Source organism: Panthera leo, chromosome B2 (assembly GCF_018350215.1).
Source record: "Panthera leo isolate Ple1 chromosome B2, P.leo_Ple1_pat1.1, whole genome shotgun sequence".
In the NCBI taxonomy this organism is placed as follows: domain Eukaryota; kingdom Metazoa; phylum Chordata; class Mammalia; order Carnivora; family Felidae; genus Panthera; species Panthera leo.
In genome coordinates this window covers 70,500,749-70,516,266 of record NC_056683.1, presented here as the reverse complement: position 1 = coordinate 70,516,266, position 15,518 = coordinate 70,500,749, and the positions used below count along the sequence as shown (strand labels likewise).

The following is a 15,518-nucleotide window of genomic DNA, read 5'->3' as shown; positions in this document are numbered from 1 at the left end:
GGATCCTATCCTTTATTGGATATGTCATTTGCAAATAGCTTCTCCCATTCCATGGATTGCTTTATTTTGTGTATGACACCAGTATATTTTGATAATTTTGTATATATTATAAATACCTGATCAACCACTTAAAAGATGTATTCATAGAGTTATAGTCATAAACACAGTACATAAATCAAATGGAATCTGTTCAAGTGACCAAGGAAGATTGGGAAGAAAAGTAAAAAAACAGCAGGACAGATGTAATTGAAATCATTACAGAGTGTTTTCCAGCCACAGTGGAATCAAACCAGAAATAAACAGGAAAATCTCTAATCACTTGATTGATGACTAAATAAATATATATTTCTGAATAATCTGTGAGATCAAAGAAGTCTTATGGGAAATAAAACACATTGAACTAATAAATGAAAATGAATACAATATAAAAATTTGTAGGATGAAGCTAAAAAATTGAGGAAAACAGAGAGCACTAAATAGTACATGAGAATAGAAAAAGTCTCGAATCAGTCATCCAAGCTCTCTCCTCAAGAACCAAGAAAAATTAAAATTAACCCACAGTGAGCAGAAGAAAGGAAATAATAAAAAGAAATCAATGCAACTGAAAACAAAAACAATAGAGAAAATCCATAAAACCAAAAATCTCGTTCTTTGAAAAGGTCTATAAAAGTGACAAATCTCTATTAAGAAAAAAGACACAAGTTGCTAATATCAGGAATGCAATAGAGGATATCACTACAGACCATACAGATACCAAAAAGATAAAAAATACTACAGGCAACTCTACACATACAGATTGGACATCATAGGTGAAATGGACCATTTCTCAAAGTACAGACTACCACAACTCCCCCAATAGAAAATAGATCATTTGAATAGCCCTGTAACTAGTAAGGAAATTTAATTTGTAATTAAAAGCTTTCAAAAAAGAAATGTCTTAAGTCCAAATATCTTCACTGGACAATTCTACCAAAATTTAAAGAATTAACACAAATTCTACATAGTCTCTTTCACAAGACAGAGAAGGGACTATTTCTGCACCCATTCTGTGAAACCAGTATTATCCTGATTTTAAAACTGGACCAAAAAAATATAAAAGAAAATGCAAAAATTCTCAATAAAATATCAGCAAATAGAATTCAGTGATATATACAAATGATATTATACGATGACCAAGTGGGTTTTTATCCAGGGATGTAAGGCTTATTCAATATTCAAAAATGAATCTGTGTAATTCATCATATTAAAGGAGAGAAGTCTCCTTTATGATTGTATCAATTAATGCATATGAAAAAGTATTTGACAGAATACACATTTGTTCTAAGAATGCACATATTGGATATGGGATTAGATGGTACAGTCAGCATTCCCATAAGAGGAAATGAGAATGGGGCTTAAAAGGAAATTTATTACATTCACAAGTCCCAGAGATGGTGTCACTGAATGCCACTTAGAGCCACAAGGGAAACATCAGGTTTTGGTCAGATGGCAAAAGGCAGGAGCAAGGAAATGCTTAAGCTAGAGCCTTTATTGGGGTCTTTATGAGAAAGGCAAGGCAGAGCAAGGTAAACACTTTAGGACTGGCTAATTTGAATAATTCCAGTGGGCTTTGGGGCATAGGGTTGGTCTATCTCTAAGAATTGGTTAGTCCTGGGAGGGGCAGGCTCTCTTCAGGTCTGTAAGAATCCCAAATCACCAGAGCATCAGGAACACAAAAGATAGGAAAATATAATTTACATAATTAGTCCTGTGATGAATGGATGCAATATAGACAAATACATAATGTAAGATAACCACCATTAATGATAATTAAAAAAAAAAAAAAGAAAAGAAAAACTCTTAAGTAAACTAGGAATAAAGGGGAACTTTGAAAACGTGATAAAGAGTATCTGTTTAAAAACCTACAGCTAAATTATACTTAATCATGAAAAACCAAATGCTTTCCCCCTAAGATTGGGAATGAGGCAAAAGATGCCTGTTCTCACCACTGCTTTTCAACATAGTACTGCAAATTCTAGCCAATGCAATAAGGTAAGAAAAAGAAATAAAAGGCATATAGATTGTTACAGAAGAAATAAAACTGTCCCTATTTGTAAAAGGTAATAATGCTATTTCCCTTTTGGTCAAACATACTTGATCATAATTTAAACTTGATGGTGCAAACTCAAGCTACGTGTTGAAAAATGTAGTTACATACTTCTGGTCTATGGAAAAGATGTATTACTCTTTCTCTTTTAAAAGATACCATATTCAAAAAAAAAAAAAAAGATACCATATTCAAATAATTTTATACCCTTCTGTTTCTTTCTGCTTTCACTTGTCTGTTTTTATTGCTTCTAATCTATTGCCTTATTTTATACACAGTTGACTAGGTAGATACTTTAGGTGATTCCACTTCTCCTTTGTCTGATGAAGTGTATAGGCTTTGTGACAACTATTTACATTCACAATTCCTGATTAATGCAGAGTTCCCAATTGTAGTACTAAAGTTGAGGTTAGTAGAATTCAGGCCTCCACACAAATGGAGTATTAGTGTATTTCTATTGTTTTATCTCCTTATTTTATTTTTTATTTATTTTTTATCTGCTTATTTTGAAGATCTATGTCAGAGCCTTTAGAGTTCATAGCTAGTATAAAATTTTGAGTTTTATTATATGAAATTTGTTAGTTGTGGATCTAAGGTTTTTTTCAGTACGCTTAATCCTTTTTCCAGAAAAACTCTACCCTTTACCTCTTCCTCAAGAAAAAGCAGCAGAACTTAATAGCTTCTTGAATGAGAAGAACCTATGTTGACTGCAATAAAAGGGAGAGGGCATGAAAAAAATAAAAATTATTAGGAAAAAAAAAAAGCCTCGATGAGGAAAGTAAGGGATTATTAATAGTCCTAGGACTTATACTCATCACAGGAATTGTATGTCAATCCCTGTGCTGAGTATTAATGCCTTGTGGTAGTGATGTTAATAGTAATACCACCTGTTTTTCTTCTTTTAGGACTACAGAGACATCATTGACACTCCAATGGATTTTGCTACTGTTAGAGAAACTTTAGAGGCTGGGAATTATGAGTCACCCATGGAATTATGTAAAGATGTCAGACTTATTTTTAGCAATTCCAAAGCCTATACACCAAGCAAAAGATCAAGGGTATATACTTAAAACTGGTTTTGTCTATGTTTAATTTAAATGAAATTAGTAGCAAAGTATGTTAAGTAACTAAATGTTCTGTTAATTAAATATAGAGCAAAATTTATATTATGTTCTTAATGGTATCCTAGTGGAAAAAAGAATTCACATATTTTTATTTCTTTCCTTCTATAAAATAAAAGTGATGACATTAATGTTTAGGGATGGTTACTTTTCCTTAACAAATACCACATACTTTTTGTCCTGATATATATTAGGGCTATGTGGGCTTAACTTTTCCAGCTATTTTCTGCATTAATGGAAAGGTATTTTTGTGAATCTTTTATAACAATGAGTAAAATTATAAATATCATTTACCTCTCTTTGGGCAGACAAGATATCACAAAAGGGTGATATATGGAAATGAAATGAAAAGGAATAGGGGCACTTGGGTGGCTCAGTCGGTTAAGCGTCTGACTTTGGCTCAGGTCATGATCTCACAATTCATGAGTTTGAGTCCTGCATCAGGCTTTGTGCTGACAACTCAGAGCCTGGAGCCTGCTTTAGATTCTGTATCTTCCTTTCTCTGCCCCTCACCCACTCGTGTTCTATCTCTCAAATAAATAAATGTTTTTTTAAAAAAAAAAAAAGGAAATTAAAAAAAGAAAAAATATAGATGATAGTCCTAGGTAACAGGTTCAAAACCTCAGGGATAGTTTCAGTGTGATAGAGTTCAAAGGAATTTTGTCTGTATAGGCCGTGTGAATTGATACTAGGGCTCTTATTTAAGAATCTGAAATCCAGGGCCCTTGGGTGGCTCATTTGGTTGAGCATTCAACTCAATTTCAGTTCAGGTCATGATCCCAGGTTTGTAGGATCGAGCCCTGCATTATAATGGCTCAGTGCTGAGCATGGAACCTGCTTAAGATTCTGTCTCTCCCTCTGCTCCTCGAACCACCCCCCCCCCCCCAAAAAAAAAAATAAAAACTTAGACTCTGAAACCTTGGAAGATTCCTAATCCAAATGTAAAAATAGTTTAATTGTCAGGGCACCTGGGTGGTTCAGTCAGTTGAGTGTATGACTATTGATTTCAGCTCAGATCATGATTCCAAGGTCATGGGATTGAGTGCTATGATGAGCTCTGCACTGAATGTGGAGCCTAGTTAAGATTCTCATTCATATTCTCTCTCTCTCTCTCAAAAATTAAAAATAAAACTTACAAAAAATACAGTTTAAATGTAAAAAGGCTTTAGTTTTACTCTTCATCTAAAGAGATTGGAAAAATATAATGTTTAAATTGTTGAAACTTTTTGCTAAAAAAAATACTTAAGTTCTATGTTAATATTTACTGAGCAGGCATTTTCCTTTCCACATTTAAACACTTTTTTTCTTATCGTAGATTTACAGCATGAGTTTGCGCCTGTCTGCTTTCTTTGAAGAACACATTAGTTCAGTTTTATCAGATTATAAATCTGCTCTTCGTTTTCATAAAAGAAATACAATAACCAAAAGGAGGAAGAAAAGAAACAGAAGCAGCTCTGTTTCCAGTAGTGCTGCATCAAGGTATATGATTTATTTTAAAAAACATCAACTGATCTATAACTTTGTCATCTAAATGATAGAACTCGGTGTTTTTTAATACTTCCTTTACTATTCCCTATATTGCAGAATGATATATTTGACATGCAAGTTCCTATGATGTGGAGGATTTTTAATCTTTTAACTAAAGCTATACTAGTGTAAGTGCTTAAATTCAAACTGCTAAATCTATACAGTAAAACAGCATTTTTAGGATAGTGATGGCATCATGCTTTCTGTCATATAACTGTAGCATTTATGGCAATCCTTCACTAAATATTCACTTTCAAAGGCTCACAACCATATGAAATCCACTACAAATCTCATATTTTAACATATTTCATAATAGTACAAATATTGAATCCAACAGTATTATAAAACTATTTTATTTATCCGCATAGAGCTATAGGAATGACTAATGATATTATTTTATTTACAGCCCTGAAAGGAAAAAAAGGACCTTAAAACCCCAGCTAAAGTCAGATATCTCTACCTCTCCATTCTCTACACCTACACGATCAATACCACCGAGACATAATGCCACTCAGATAAATGGTAAAACAGAATCCAGTTCTGTAGTTCGAACCAGAAGCAATCGAGTGGTTGTAGATCCAGTTACCACTGAGCAGCCATCTACTTCTTCTGCAGCAAAGGCTTTAATTTCAAAAGCTAATACATCTGCAATGCCAGGGAAAACAAGTAAGAATCATTTACGGTTTCTAAATTGAAGTATATATGATTTTTAAATTTAGCTTTTATTTTGCCAAATGAAATATATGAGATTTTTGTAAATTCCAGCAGAAAGTGTTGGTTTTGCTCTTTTTTGCTTATTTGTAATAAGAAAAAAAAATGACGTTTAGTAATGTTAGCATAGAATACTTAAAAATGGTAACTCTGATCCAAACTGCCTGGATTAAAATCCTAGTACCCAGACTTGCTAACAATTTGCTATGGCTTACCTTCATAATCTTGAAGTTACTGGACATCATCAGAAAGGTCTGAAACTGTTAAAAGAGTTTATTTGTGTATTCCTTTTTCCTGTTTGAAAGTAGATTTCCTAAGAAAGCATTAAGCAACTCCTAGGTTTTATCCTTTCGCTAATTCAAGCAGTCCAAATTACAAGTAATCCCAACCTCCTTGCTTATTTATAGGTTAAATAATTTAGCTTTTAATTGTGTGTGTGTGTGTATGTATATGTGTTTCAGTTCTAGAAAATTCTGTGAAACATTCCAAAACTTTGAATACTCTTTCAAGTCCTGGTCAGTCCAGTATTAGTCATGGCACTAGGAATAATTCTGCAAAAGAAAACACAGAAAAGGAAAAGTCAGTCAAACGTAAAGTGAAATCATCTGTACTCTCAAAAACATCCACTCTTTCAAAGTCATCACCCATCATGGAGCAAGGTAAGGTATTATTTGTATCTTCCAAGATAAAGTAGGTATTTCTTAAGAATGATGCTTTTTGTTGGAGGTAGCATTTATATCCACTTTTTCTTAGGTTGCTCATTTAAAAGTCACATTCTGTATTAGTTGGTGCATTCAGTGAGACATCTTTTGATTTGCAGCTTTGTGCCCAAAGCAAACTGTATTGTCATTAAATTTTAAGAGCCAAGAAAAACTTGCTTTATGGAAATAAAAACAAATTCTAGAATCAAAGGCTTTTACTGATGTAAGTTAACTAATTCCTGACTTCATTATTACAAAACCTTAAAAAGTATTTTCAGGTAGTTTAAATTAAATTAGATTTACTTAACCAAATGTATACGCCTTTCCTTTTTAGAAAAATTAAGTTGTTCTTACATCACAAAATTCAGCACACTGCCCTGCCCTTCACTAAATGTTAACTCATCAGGGTTGTCCACAGCCCGACCTTTGTTCTGTCATAAAACTTTTAACCCTTTACAGTTATGCTTCCAAGTTCTCTCATCTGCAGATTTTCATTTTAAAGGCTTTATGTTTGAACAATGGAGAAAGAAACTGATACAGTACACCCTATGATGTGTTAAAACAATTATGGCTTATTGGCAGTGAGCAGTTCGAGAAGAAGCATTTTGTATCACAGCTTCCAATGTATGCCTAAACAATTTCCTCTTCAATGTTCTCCTCAGACACCTCTCAAAATTTAATATTTCTACTGAAATGTCCTTTTATATGTATAATGGCATTGGGATATACCCCTCTATGTAAGCTTAAAGTCAGGGAGTCATCTAGCCTTCTCTTCCAGATCTACTTCACAGTCGTTAGTTTCTGTTATTTCTGCCTCCTTAATTTCCCTAAAATCGGTTCCTCTCACTTCCATGTTTTTAATTCAGGCCTACATAATTTCGCACCTGGACTGTTCTAGTTTTCTAACTGGTCTTGCTGTCTTGATTCTCAGCTCTTCCCTTACCCAATACGTCTTCCACATTGCGTAAAAGTGATCTTTCTGATCATTTATCTTTAGCACAAATGCATGCATGCCCATACACACACACAGTTGAAATCCTTCCCTGCGTTCAAATCATCCATAGAGTCAGATTTTAATGTTTTTGCTTATTATATAAGACTCTTCATTACTTGGCTGCTGCCTAACATTCCAGCTTTCTTTACTTTTCCCTCTCCTTTTTATGTCCCAGCTATCCTATACCACTTGAAGTCTCTGAAATATCATTGTCCTTTTCTTCCTTCTTTGGAATGTCTTTTTTTCCCTCCCAATTTAATGGTTTCCTGTTACCTTTCAAGTTCCACTTTGAAATATTATCCACTCCAGGAAGCCTCTTCTTGGGTTCTTTAGACAGAATCAAGCACTTCTTTTATGTTCCCAGAACACCCTGTTCATTGCTTTTTGTGGTAACACTTATTATTATTTTTTACATGTGTTTGTATCCAGTGGAATCTGAACTTCTGGGTTTAATTACTTTTTCAGTCACTTATACTTACTATATAGTGGTCAGTAAGTGAATAAAGAAGCAAATGACTTTGTATATCAGTGTTTTACATTTTTATTATTTGCTTCCTTTCTGAACTAAATTCAAAGTTTTTAGTATATTGGCCTTGCTTCTGTCACTTTGAACCCTACGGAAATCAGATGTACATAGTGAATTGGTTCTAGCATTACAATAGGGGGTCCAATAACCAATTTGATTTATAAGTTTTGCGTATCACAAATATGAGTTACCACTGCAGTATAGAAATATAATTAGCTAATAAGTCATTAATGATGACTTATTACATAAACATTGACACCTGGATTAACTGTTAGAATCAAGAGGCAATTCTGTCCAGTGGAAATATAATATAAACCACTATAAATCATGTGTATTATTTTAAGTTTTCTAGTAGCTACTGCATCTAATAATAGGTAAAATTACTAATTTTAATAATTTATTCCATCATATCAAAAATACTGTCATTTCAACCTGTAATCAATATTCAAAATGTACAGTGCTTCAGTATTCACATTTAAATTAAAAATTGAGTTCCTCAATTGCATAGCTGTTTCAATTGCTCAGTAGCCACATGGTTAATAACTACCATACTGAACACAGGCCCATATAAAGAGTGTTACATTCATTCTTAACCTTTTTACTTAATGCATTGCTTTGCAAAGTTGATGAAACCTGTAGTCCTTTCCCCAGAAAATGCCCATAGGCATATTCACACAAAATTTGGACATTTCAAGAAATTCATGGAGTCCTTGAAGCCAAGCTGTAGAATTTCTATAGTGAGTATGTGGACTGGTTATTTACAACCTTGTCAGCAGTCTTAATGTAAAACAAGTAAGATATACAGAATCCTCAGACAGGTTAAGTGTAATTGTGTGTTAGAATATACTTAATTACTTTATTCACACTCACACACATTTCTCCCCTCTTCCCACTCCCCTCCTTATGCCGGAAAACCACTAAAGAAAAGTATTTGTATCATGGGGGTCAGGAAATGAGGGCTTTGCCTTTTCCCTTTGCTTCTGGCTCTGGCCTCTTGTGACCTCTTGATTTTTTTCTTGATACATATGAAGTATAATTCAAGCTATGACAGATATCATTATGAGGAAGTATTCTCTTTAAAAGCAGTGTTCATCTCTTTATGTATTTTCTTTAGAATATTGCAGTGTAGATCACCCACCACAACCAAACAAAAAAACTTAAGAACTTTAGGAGAACAAAGGTAGTAGTAATACATGTTTGTCATCTTTTTCCTTCATCTAAAGGGGTAATAGCATTTATTTTTAACACAGAAAGGCAGTTCACCATGGTCTCTAGATAGATTTAGAGTTTGATCTCTAGAATTTTATATTTTTTTATAAAGCACAATAGCCTTTATCTTGGAGTTTGTTGCAATTATAATGGCATACATAATAGATTTGATTGATACATGGATTCAGTACTGCTTATGATAATAAATCAATTGTTTGCCATTCAATTACGTAAGGATATAGGACCGTTTCAAAGAGCCTGTGAAGGAAACTACTGTTTAGTTGTTTACTTCATCCTTTTTAAACTATTCTGAGAACATAGTTCATAACCAAGAGTAACTGATTTCTAGTGTTGTAGTTAGGATAGAGGAAGAATGTCAAAGGCATGGTAGTTTTTATGGGGAATAATTGATATAAATTATTCTAATAAATGTACTCAAAAACCTCTTTTGTAGTAGGATTAGGAGAGGAAATTCTTCTTACCTCTGAGGAACATAAGCAAATATTTAAATTGTAAACTCTTCTCTGATACCAGAGAGGGTATGATGATCGTATCCAAAAAGGAATCAAATAAGAGCTAGAAACATTCCAGTCTTGATATCCCTTTTTCTTCCATCCCTAGTAGAAAAAGTTATTAGAGGTAAGTGGAAGGAGATGTTATGCTTACTATGTATTCAGATTACCAAGTTAAAAGGTCATGGATTTTATACTAACATCATTTTCCATGATTGAGCTGCTTAAAGGTAGGAATACTGAAAACTTGCTAATGAGGTAAGCAGTAAAGTTCTTTGTGGTTGCTAAGCTCTATACAAGTGAATATGGTCATTTTGTGTAATCCAGTGTTCATATATTAGAACATGTAGTAAAGGTAATAATGCTAAGAAACGTTGGCTGATCTCAGCTATATCATAATTTACAATGTTAACAGGTTATTTGCTGAGTGTCATTTCCCTCATGTGAGGTCATTAATGATTTCATTAAGGGTCTTTCTTCCTCTGTGAGTTTTAAGTAGAAGATAATATCATTAAACTATTAGCCTTCTGTTAGTTCCTTTTCTCATTTTAGTAAAAACAAAAATTAGAATTACGTGCTTACGTAAGTATAGCAGTGTCCTTATGACTAGTTTGAGAGTCAAATAAAAAAAGCAATTCCCTATGTTAAGTGTACTGTTGTTCCTTTTTAGCAGATTGCAGGAACAATGCTCTTGTACCAGGAAGCATTCAAGTAAATGGCCATGGAGGGCAGCCATCTAAACTTGTAAAGAGAGGACCTGGAAGGAAGCCTAAGGTAGAAGTTAACACCAATAGTGGTGAAGTTATACACAAGAAAAGGGGTAGAAAGCCCAAAAAACTACAGTATGCAAAGCCAGAAAACTCAGAGCAAAATAATGTACATTCAATCAGAGACGAAGTAGTTCCTTCTTCAACATGCAGTTTTCTTTCTGAAACTAATACTGTAAAGGAGGATCTGTTACAGAAAAAAAGTCGTGGAGGCAGAAAACCGAAAAGGAAGATGAAGACACAAAAACTAGATTCAGATCTCATAGTTCCTACAAGTGTTAAAATGCTAAGGAGAAGTAACCGAAAAAAGACAGATGATCCTATGGATGAGGAAGAAGAGTTTGAGGAACTTAAAGGCTCTGAACCCCACATGAGAACTAGAAACCAAGGTCGAAGGACAGCTTTCTATAATGAGGATGATTCTGAAGAGGAGCAAAGGCAGCTGTTGTTCGAAGACACCTCTTTGACTTTTGGAACTTCTAGTAGAGGACGAGTCCGAAAGTTGACTGAAAAAGCAAAAGCTAATTTAATTGGTTGGTAACTTGTACCAAAATATTTTACTTCAAAATCATAAAGCAGGTACAGTTAAGGAATACGTAGAACTAAGGCTTCTGCTTCCTTGCTGCTATGGTGGATTAGGGAATGTTTTGATTTGCAAAAAAAAAAAAAAACAAAAAAAACACAAACAAACAAACTTACAAGACACTTCACTTCTTTAAATGAATATATATATATAAATATATACATATATATTTTAAATGTTTGCTATTTATTGCCTTTAGATAGGTTATGCATTTCAACATTCATTTCATTCACTGTTTGAAACAAAAGAAATTGAGGACCTATAATGAATTCCCAGTTTATTTCTGGAAAAGACAGTTCTGCTATACTCTTAAGGAGCATAATATTCCTAGTGATAGAGCATTTCATGTTAAAATGAATTATTTTTGACCAAGCCAGGTACATTTCTATTGATACAGAAGGTCGTGCCCCTAGGAAGACAGATGTTACCAGAGTAGCAGTAAATTCAGAAGTGTGTTTCCTCTAAAGATAAATATAAAAATTCCCACCATTTGATAACCCTAAAAAGTTTAATTTAACTATAGATTGTTCATCTACAAAGAATCTAGATGAGGCTTTTGCTGTATTCCATTTCTGCCAAACATAAGAGAAAATGTACTGATGGAAAGGAAACATATCCACATTGGAAAACATTTGACTGTCTAATTTTTCAGACCTTGATTCTTATATCAATCACTCAATCTCTGTTTATTGTGCCAAAGACTGAGAATCAGTGCAGTGGAAAGCCTGTTTTTGACTGTCAGGACAGCATACACTTTTCAATATTGGAAAGGCTATATATTATTCTAAAGAGCACGTTATTAAAAAGAGTTATGCTGAGATGTATCTTTTTTTGGTACTTAATAGTAGAAAATAATGCACTGGTGGGTCCTTTGACAGAGATGTTTTAGAGAAAATGTTTAAGTGGTTAAAGGATTCAAGGAGAATACAGGAAAAAGGTATGGGATTTGATGTTTACTTGTTGATCTGGATTAATGTCGTTTCTAAACTTTAGACATATCTAATAGGCTAAAATGACTTACAAAGAAATGTGTCTGTGTGTGTATGTGTATATATTGATAAATGGGTATAATTAAATATATATACAAACACATACTTATATACTATTACCCAGGTATAAATTCTTTTTTCAGGATTTTTTAGATAGTGGTAGAATAAAAATAATTTTAAAATGTCATACTTTATAGTTTAATTTTAAGGGGAAGATTGGTTATTTTCAATTATTAAAGGTTAAAATAGGCCAAATCACTTTTTATGCAATCATGTTTTATACAGTGGTCTCATTGCACATTGTGTTTTTTCTGCACTTTTTATGGTATCCTTATCACGCTGGTATGTCAATATACACCCTAAAGAAAAATTCCATTTAATGATTGTGCCTTGTATTCTATTATTTTTTGCATCATTAGTAAAATTGAGTTGTCTATTGTAAATGATAACTATATGACTTAGGAGAATGTATTGCTATATGTACTGCTATGGAAAAGGAAAGCAGTTATTTATTTGTTTATGGTACAGTAGTTATTTTATACCTTAAAAACCAACATAAATACCATTTCTATTGTTTAAAAATTGTCCATTTTTTTAAAAGTTTAAAGAATGTAGTATTTTCTGAGGACTGGTATGGTACAAAAATGTAACCAAAATTTTCAGATACTACATTTTTAAAAAGTGAGGATGGGAAAATCTGTATCAGCATGACCCTGATGTAGAAAAATAAAGTCTTTAATTGAACCTTGGCAAAATACATTACATAATTATTTCTTTACTTATTTCTGGTAGGGATAAATGTTAGCCATCATTTAATTGTCTTGAAGAACAGTGGAAAGTGATGCATTTGGGCTTTTTAGATCATTTGTACCTAAATTTGTACAGAAAACCTCCTGTGAAATTAAGTAAACCATTTTCCAGATCTTAACTGGATTGCTGTGATTTTGCAGTCGAAAAATAATTTCAAATTTTTCAGGTTTTTTGTATATTTATTTTTTTCTAACAAATATATTTAACTATATAATTAAAAGTCAGTAGTTAAACTCTTCATAATGCAGAAATGGATGGCTTGGTTGTATAGTAAAATGAGTCTTTCAGTTACACCATTATTGAGAATAATGTGTATGTTTGAAATTTAAGTCATTAATTAGTTGCTTTTGAAGGCAATCTGTTTGAAACATGTAATTTCCTGATGTTATCTGCATTGTGTTGGAAAAAAAAATAGACTATAAATCCATTTTTGTAAAAAATAAGTGTACAGTTTTAAGGTGTGTACAGAAAAAGGAAGAGCGTACACAGTCTTAGAGTGGAATATACCTCTAGTATGATGTATGGATTCGTTCTAACTCTTGAGCAAAGAAATGAGTAATTACCATCTTACATGCAACAAGTAAATGTATTATTTCTGTTCTAAAGACACTGTATATTTATGACCTTATTTGGACATTATTAGACATTGGTTTCTTAGTAAAGCAAAAATGACATGGATTCAGATTCTTTGTAATTAAAACATTTAAAAATGTATTAGTAATATCAGATATATTTAGATTTTATATTTTTATAATTTAGCTTCTATACATTGCAAAAGTTGAATTGAGAAATTTATGTCATCACCATATTTTTGTTCTGTTTGACCAGATATCAAAAGTATTGGAAAAAATTATCCTCTTTAAGACAGTGACACCATGTATGTATTCTTTGTAGGCCAAAAGAAAATTTGGCAGTTGTCTTAGGTGAGCAATAAAAACCTCAAGTTTATTGAAAGCTTCAGAAATATAACTTATTACATACATGGAAAATATAAATCAATTTCTGTGTTTTTAAGTACCTAATAATCTCTCCACCTGGTAGTCTCCAGTCCCAATCAAATCTTATAAAATTATAAAATGTTGCAAATGAGCAGTATAAATCATTCAATCAAATTACAGTCTCATAACTCTGGGCAATAGATCTATACCTTCTTAAAATTTTATCCTGTTTTCTGCTTAAATTTATGTACTAAAGATTTGTTGGTCTTGTTTCTATTGTTTTTATTATTGGCACAGCTTCACAAATTTGAAGGCTCTTTGTTAACATTATTATGAAACTATCTTCCTCCTTAAATTTAATTAGAGTAACTGTATAGAATTATTGTGGGCTTGATCATGTCACATCTGAAATACGAGTTTGGCAGAATTTAGTGTCGCTTGGAAATGAATTGCGTTAAGATAGACTGGTCTGCAAAAAGATCCTCATGCAGCACATGTGTGTTAACACCTAGAACTGACCCTTATCTGGAGTGTAGTATATTAATCAGACATTTTAACAGATGTATTCAAATAACATTTTGCTTATGTTGTATTCACATTTACATGTTTTAAAATATGATTAATAATATAAATTAGTTCTTCTAGCTAATGTTTAATTCTAGCATTCCATTTTATACAAACATAGCTTGTATCTCTCAAATGTCAACTAAAAGCAAATTGTTATTCTGAATGTTTTTATTCACCTGAAGTTAATTTTTGAGTAGGTTGAAAGGACCAAGATACTTGAGTGTTTAAAGGGCTATAAGCATTCTTATATGCAGGAAATACATGGTTGTAGAGTCATAAAAGGGGAAGTACTTATACGTTCTGTGAATTACCCCCATACTAAGAAAGTACTTTTTACATAACAGGTTGTGATGTGGTTTAGTTACGTTTAGGTGAGAATTTATTTTCCTATTGAAATTAGAAAAATACACCTTTTCCTTACTTTCCTCCTTGCACTTCTCCACAGTTCCCCAAATTTCCAAGTGATTTGAACTGAATATTACATTTACTAAGAAACTACTTATGTTCTTAATTATACTAAGCTAAGCACTCCAAATGATGTTTTGTACTATGTACAGTAACTAAGAAGAGGTCAAATTGAGTCAGAAGACTGTAAGTACCACTTTTGACGCTCCAGAGATAAATCTTGTACACACTACAGTAAAACAACTAGAAAATATTATGAGCTATAAGTATATATTATTTTTAGTTTTGATAGCTCTGTGTTGAAGTACTTCTTTTAATGCAGATAAAATCATCAGGAAATTAACCTTTATATGGCACAAACCAAATACGTAATAGTGGGTGGCTATGAGTTTCTACATTTAAGGAGCTAAGAGAATAGGTTTGAGATGATATATAGTACACGATAGGATACAGAGGCACACACATGCTCATGACTTTTAAGATTGTGTGTGATTAATCACAATGATAAACTATAAATTGAGGCAAAATACAAAGTTACATTTTTGGACCATATTAAAACTGCAAGAAGATGAGGTCTTATTAAAGATCTTTTAGAAAACTGTTAAATCCTGTCACACGATATTTAGACGTGTAGAATGTAGCTCAATTTTTTAAAAGTAACTGACCTAGAGGGTTAAAGTTGAAACTGACACATTTTCAAATTAAAATTATACTTATTTTGTACAGAAAACAATGTTAAACACAAGCAAATCTGTTGTATGTAATAAGTAACAGAGTTTAAAGACAAATTATTTAGCTTTATTGAGGTTTTTGTTTTTTTCCTTCCAGAAACCTGGAAGTATCATGTTATAAACGGCAGTCTCACACCAGAATAGCAGTGCCCTTTCTTTTTGTACATATTGATTGGACCTTTCTTTACTGTTATGTGGACACTTTCTATGTTAGTTTTGATGCATAATTCTTTGAATCCTTTTATACAAACTAGAATGTATGTGTAAGAATTCCTGTCCCTGCAATGTAGTAACTACAAACTTATTTTTAAAATAAATAGAAAACTTGTTTTTCTAAGCTA

The 15,518-nt window shown here is 32.5% G+C and overlaps 1 protein-coding gene across 3 annotated transcripts in view; it reads left to right on the top strand.

Annotated features, from left to right (window-relative positions):
* The window catches only part of LOC122220109 (pleckstrin homology domain interacting protein), a 138,877-nt gene extending 123,359 nt beyond the window's left edge, over nt 1-15,518 (top strand). For 2 of the 3 annotated variants that reach the window (XM_042939209.1, XM_042939208.1), the window contains exons 36-40: nt 2,992-3,144; nt 4,523-4,686; nt 5,141-5,400; nt 5,907-6,104; nt 10,058-15,518. In XM_042939209.1, the coding sequence (XP_042795143.1) occupies nt 2,992-3,144; nt 4,523-4,686; nt 5,141-5,400; nt 5,907-6,104; nt 10,058-10,695 (1,413 nt within the window). In that variant the 3' untranslated portion in view covers nt 10,696-15,518. The remainder of the gene's footprint in view (nt 1-2,991; nt 3,145-4,522; nt 4,687-5,140; nt 5,401-5,906; nt 6,105-10,057) is intronic. The other variant, XM_042939210.1, reaches the window with a different exon arrangement.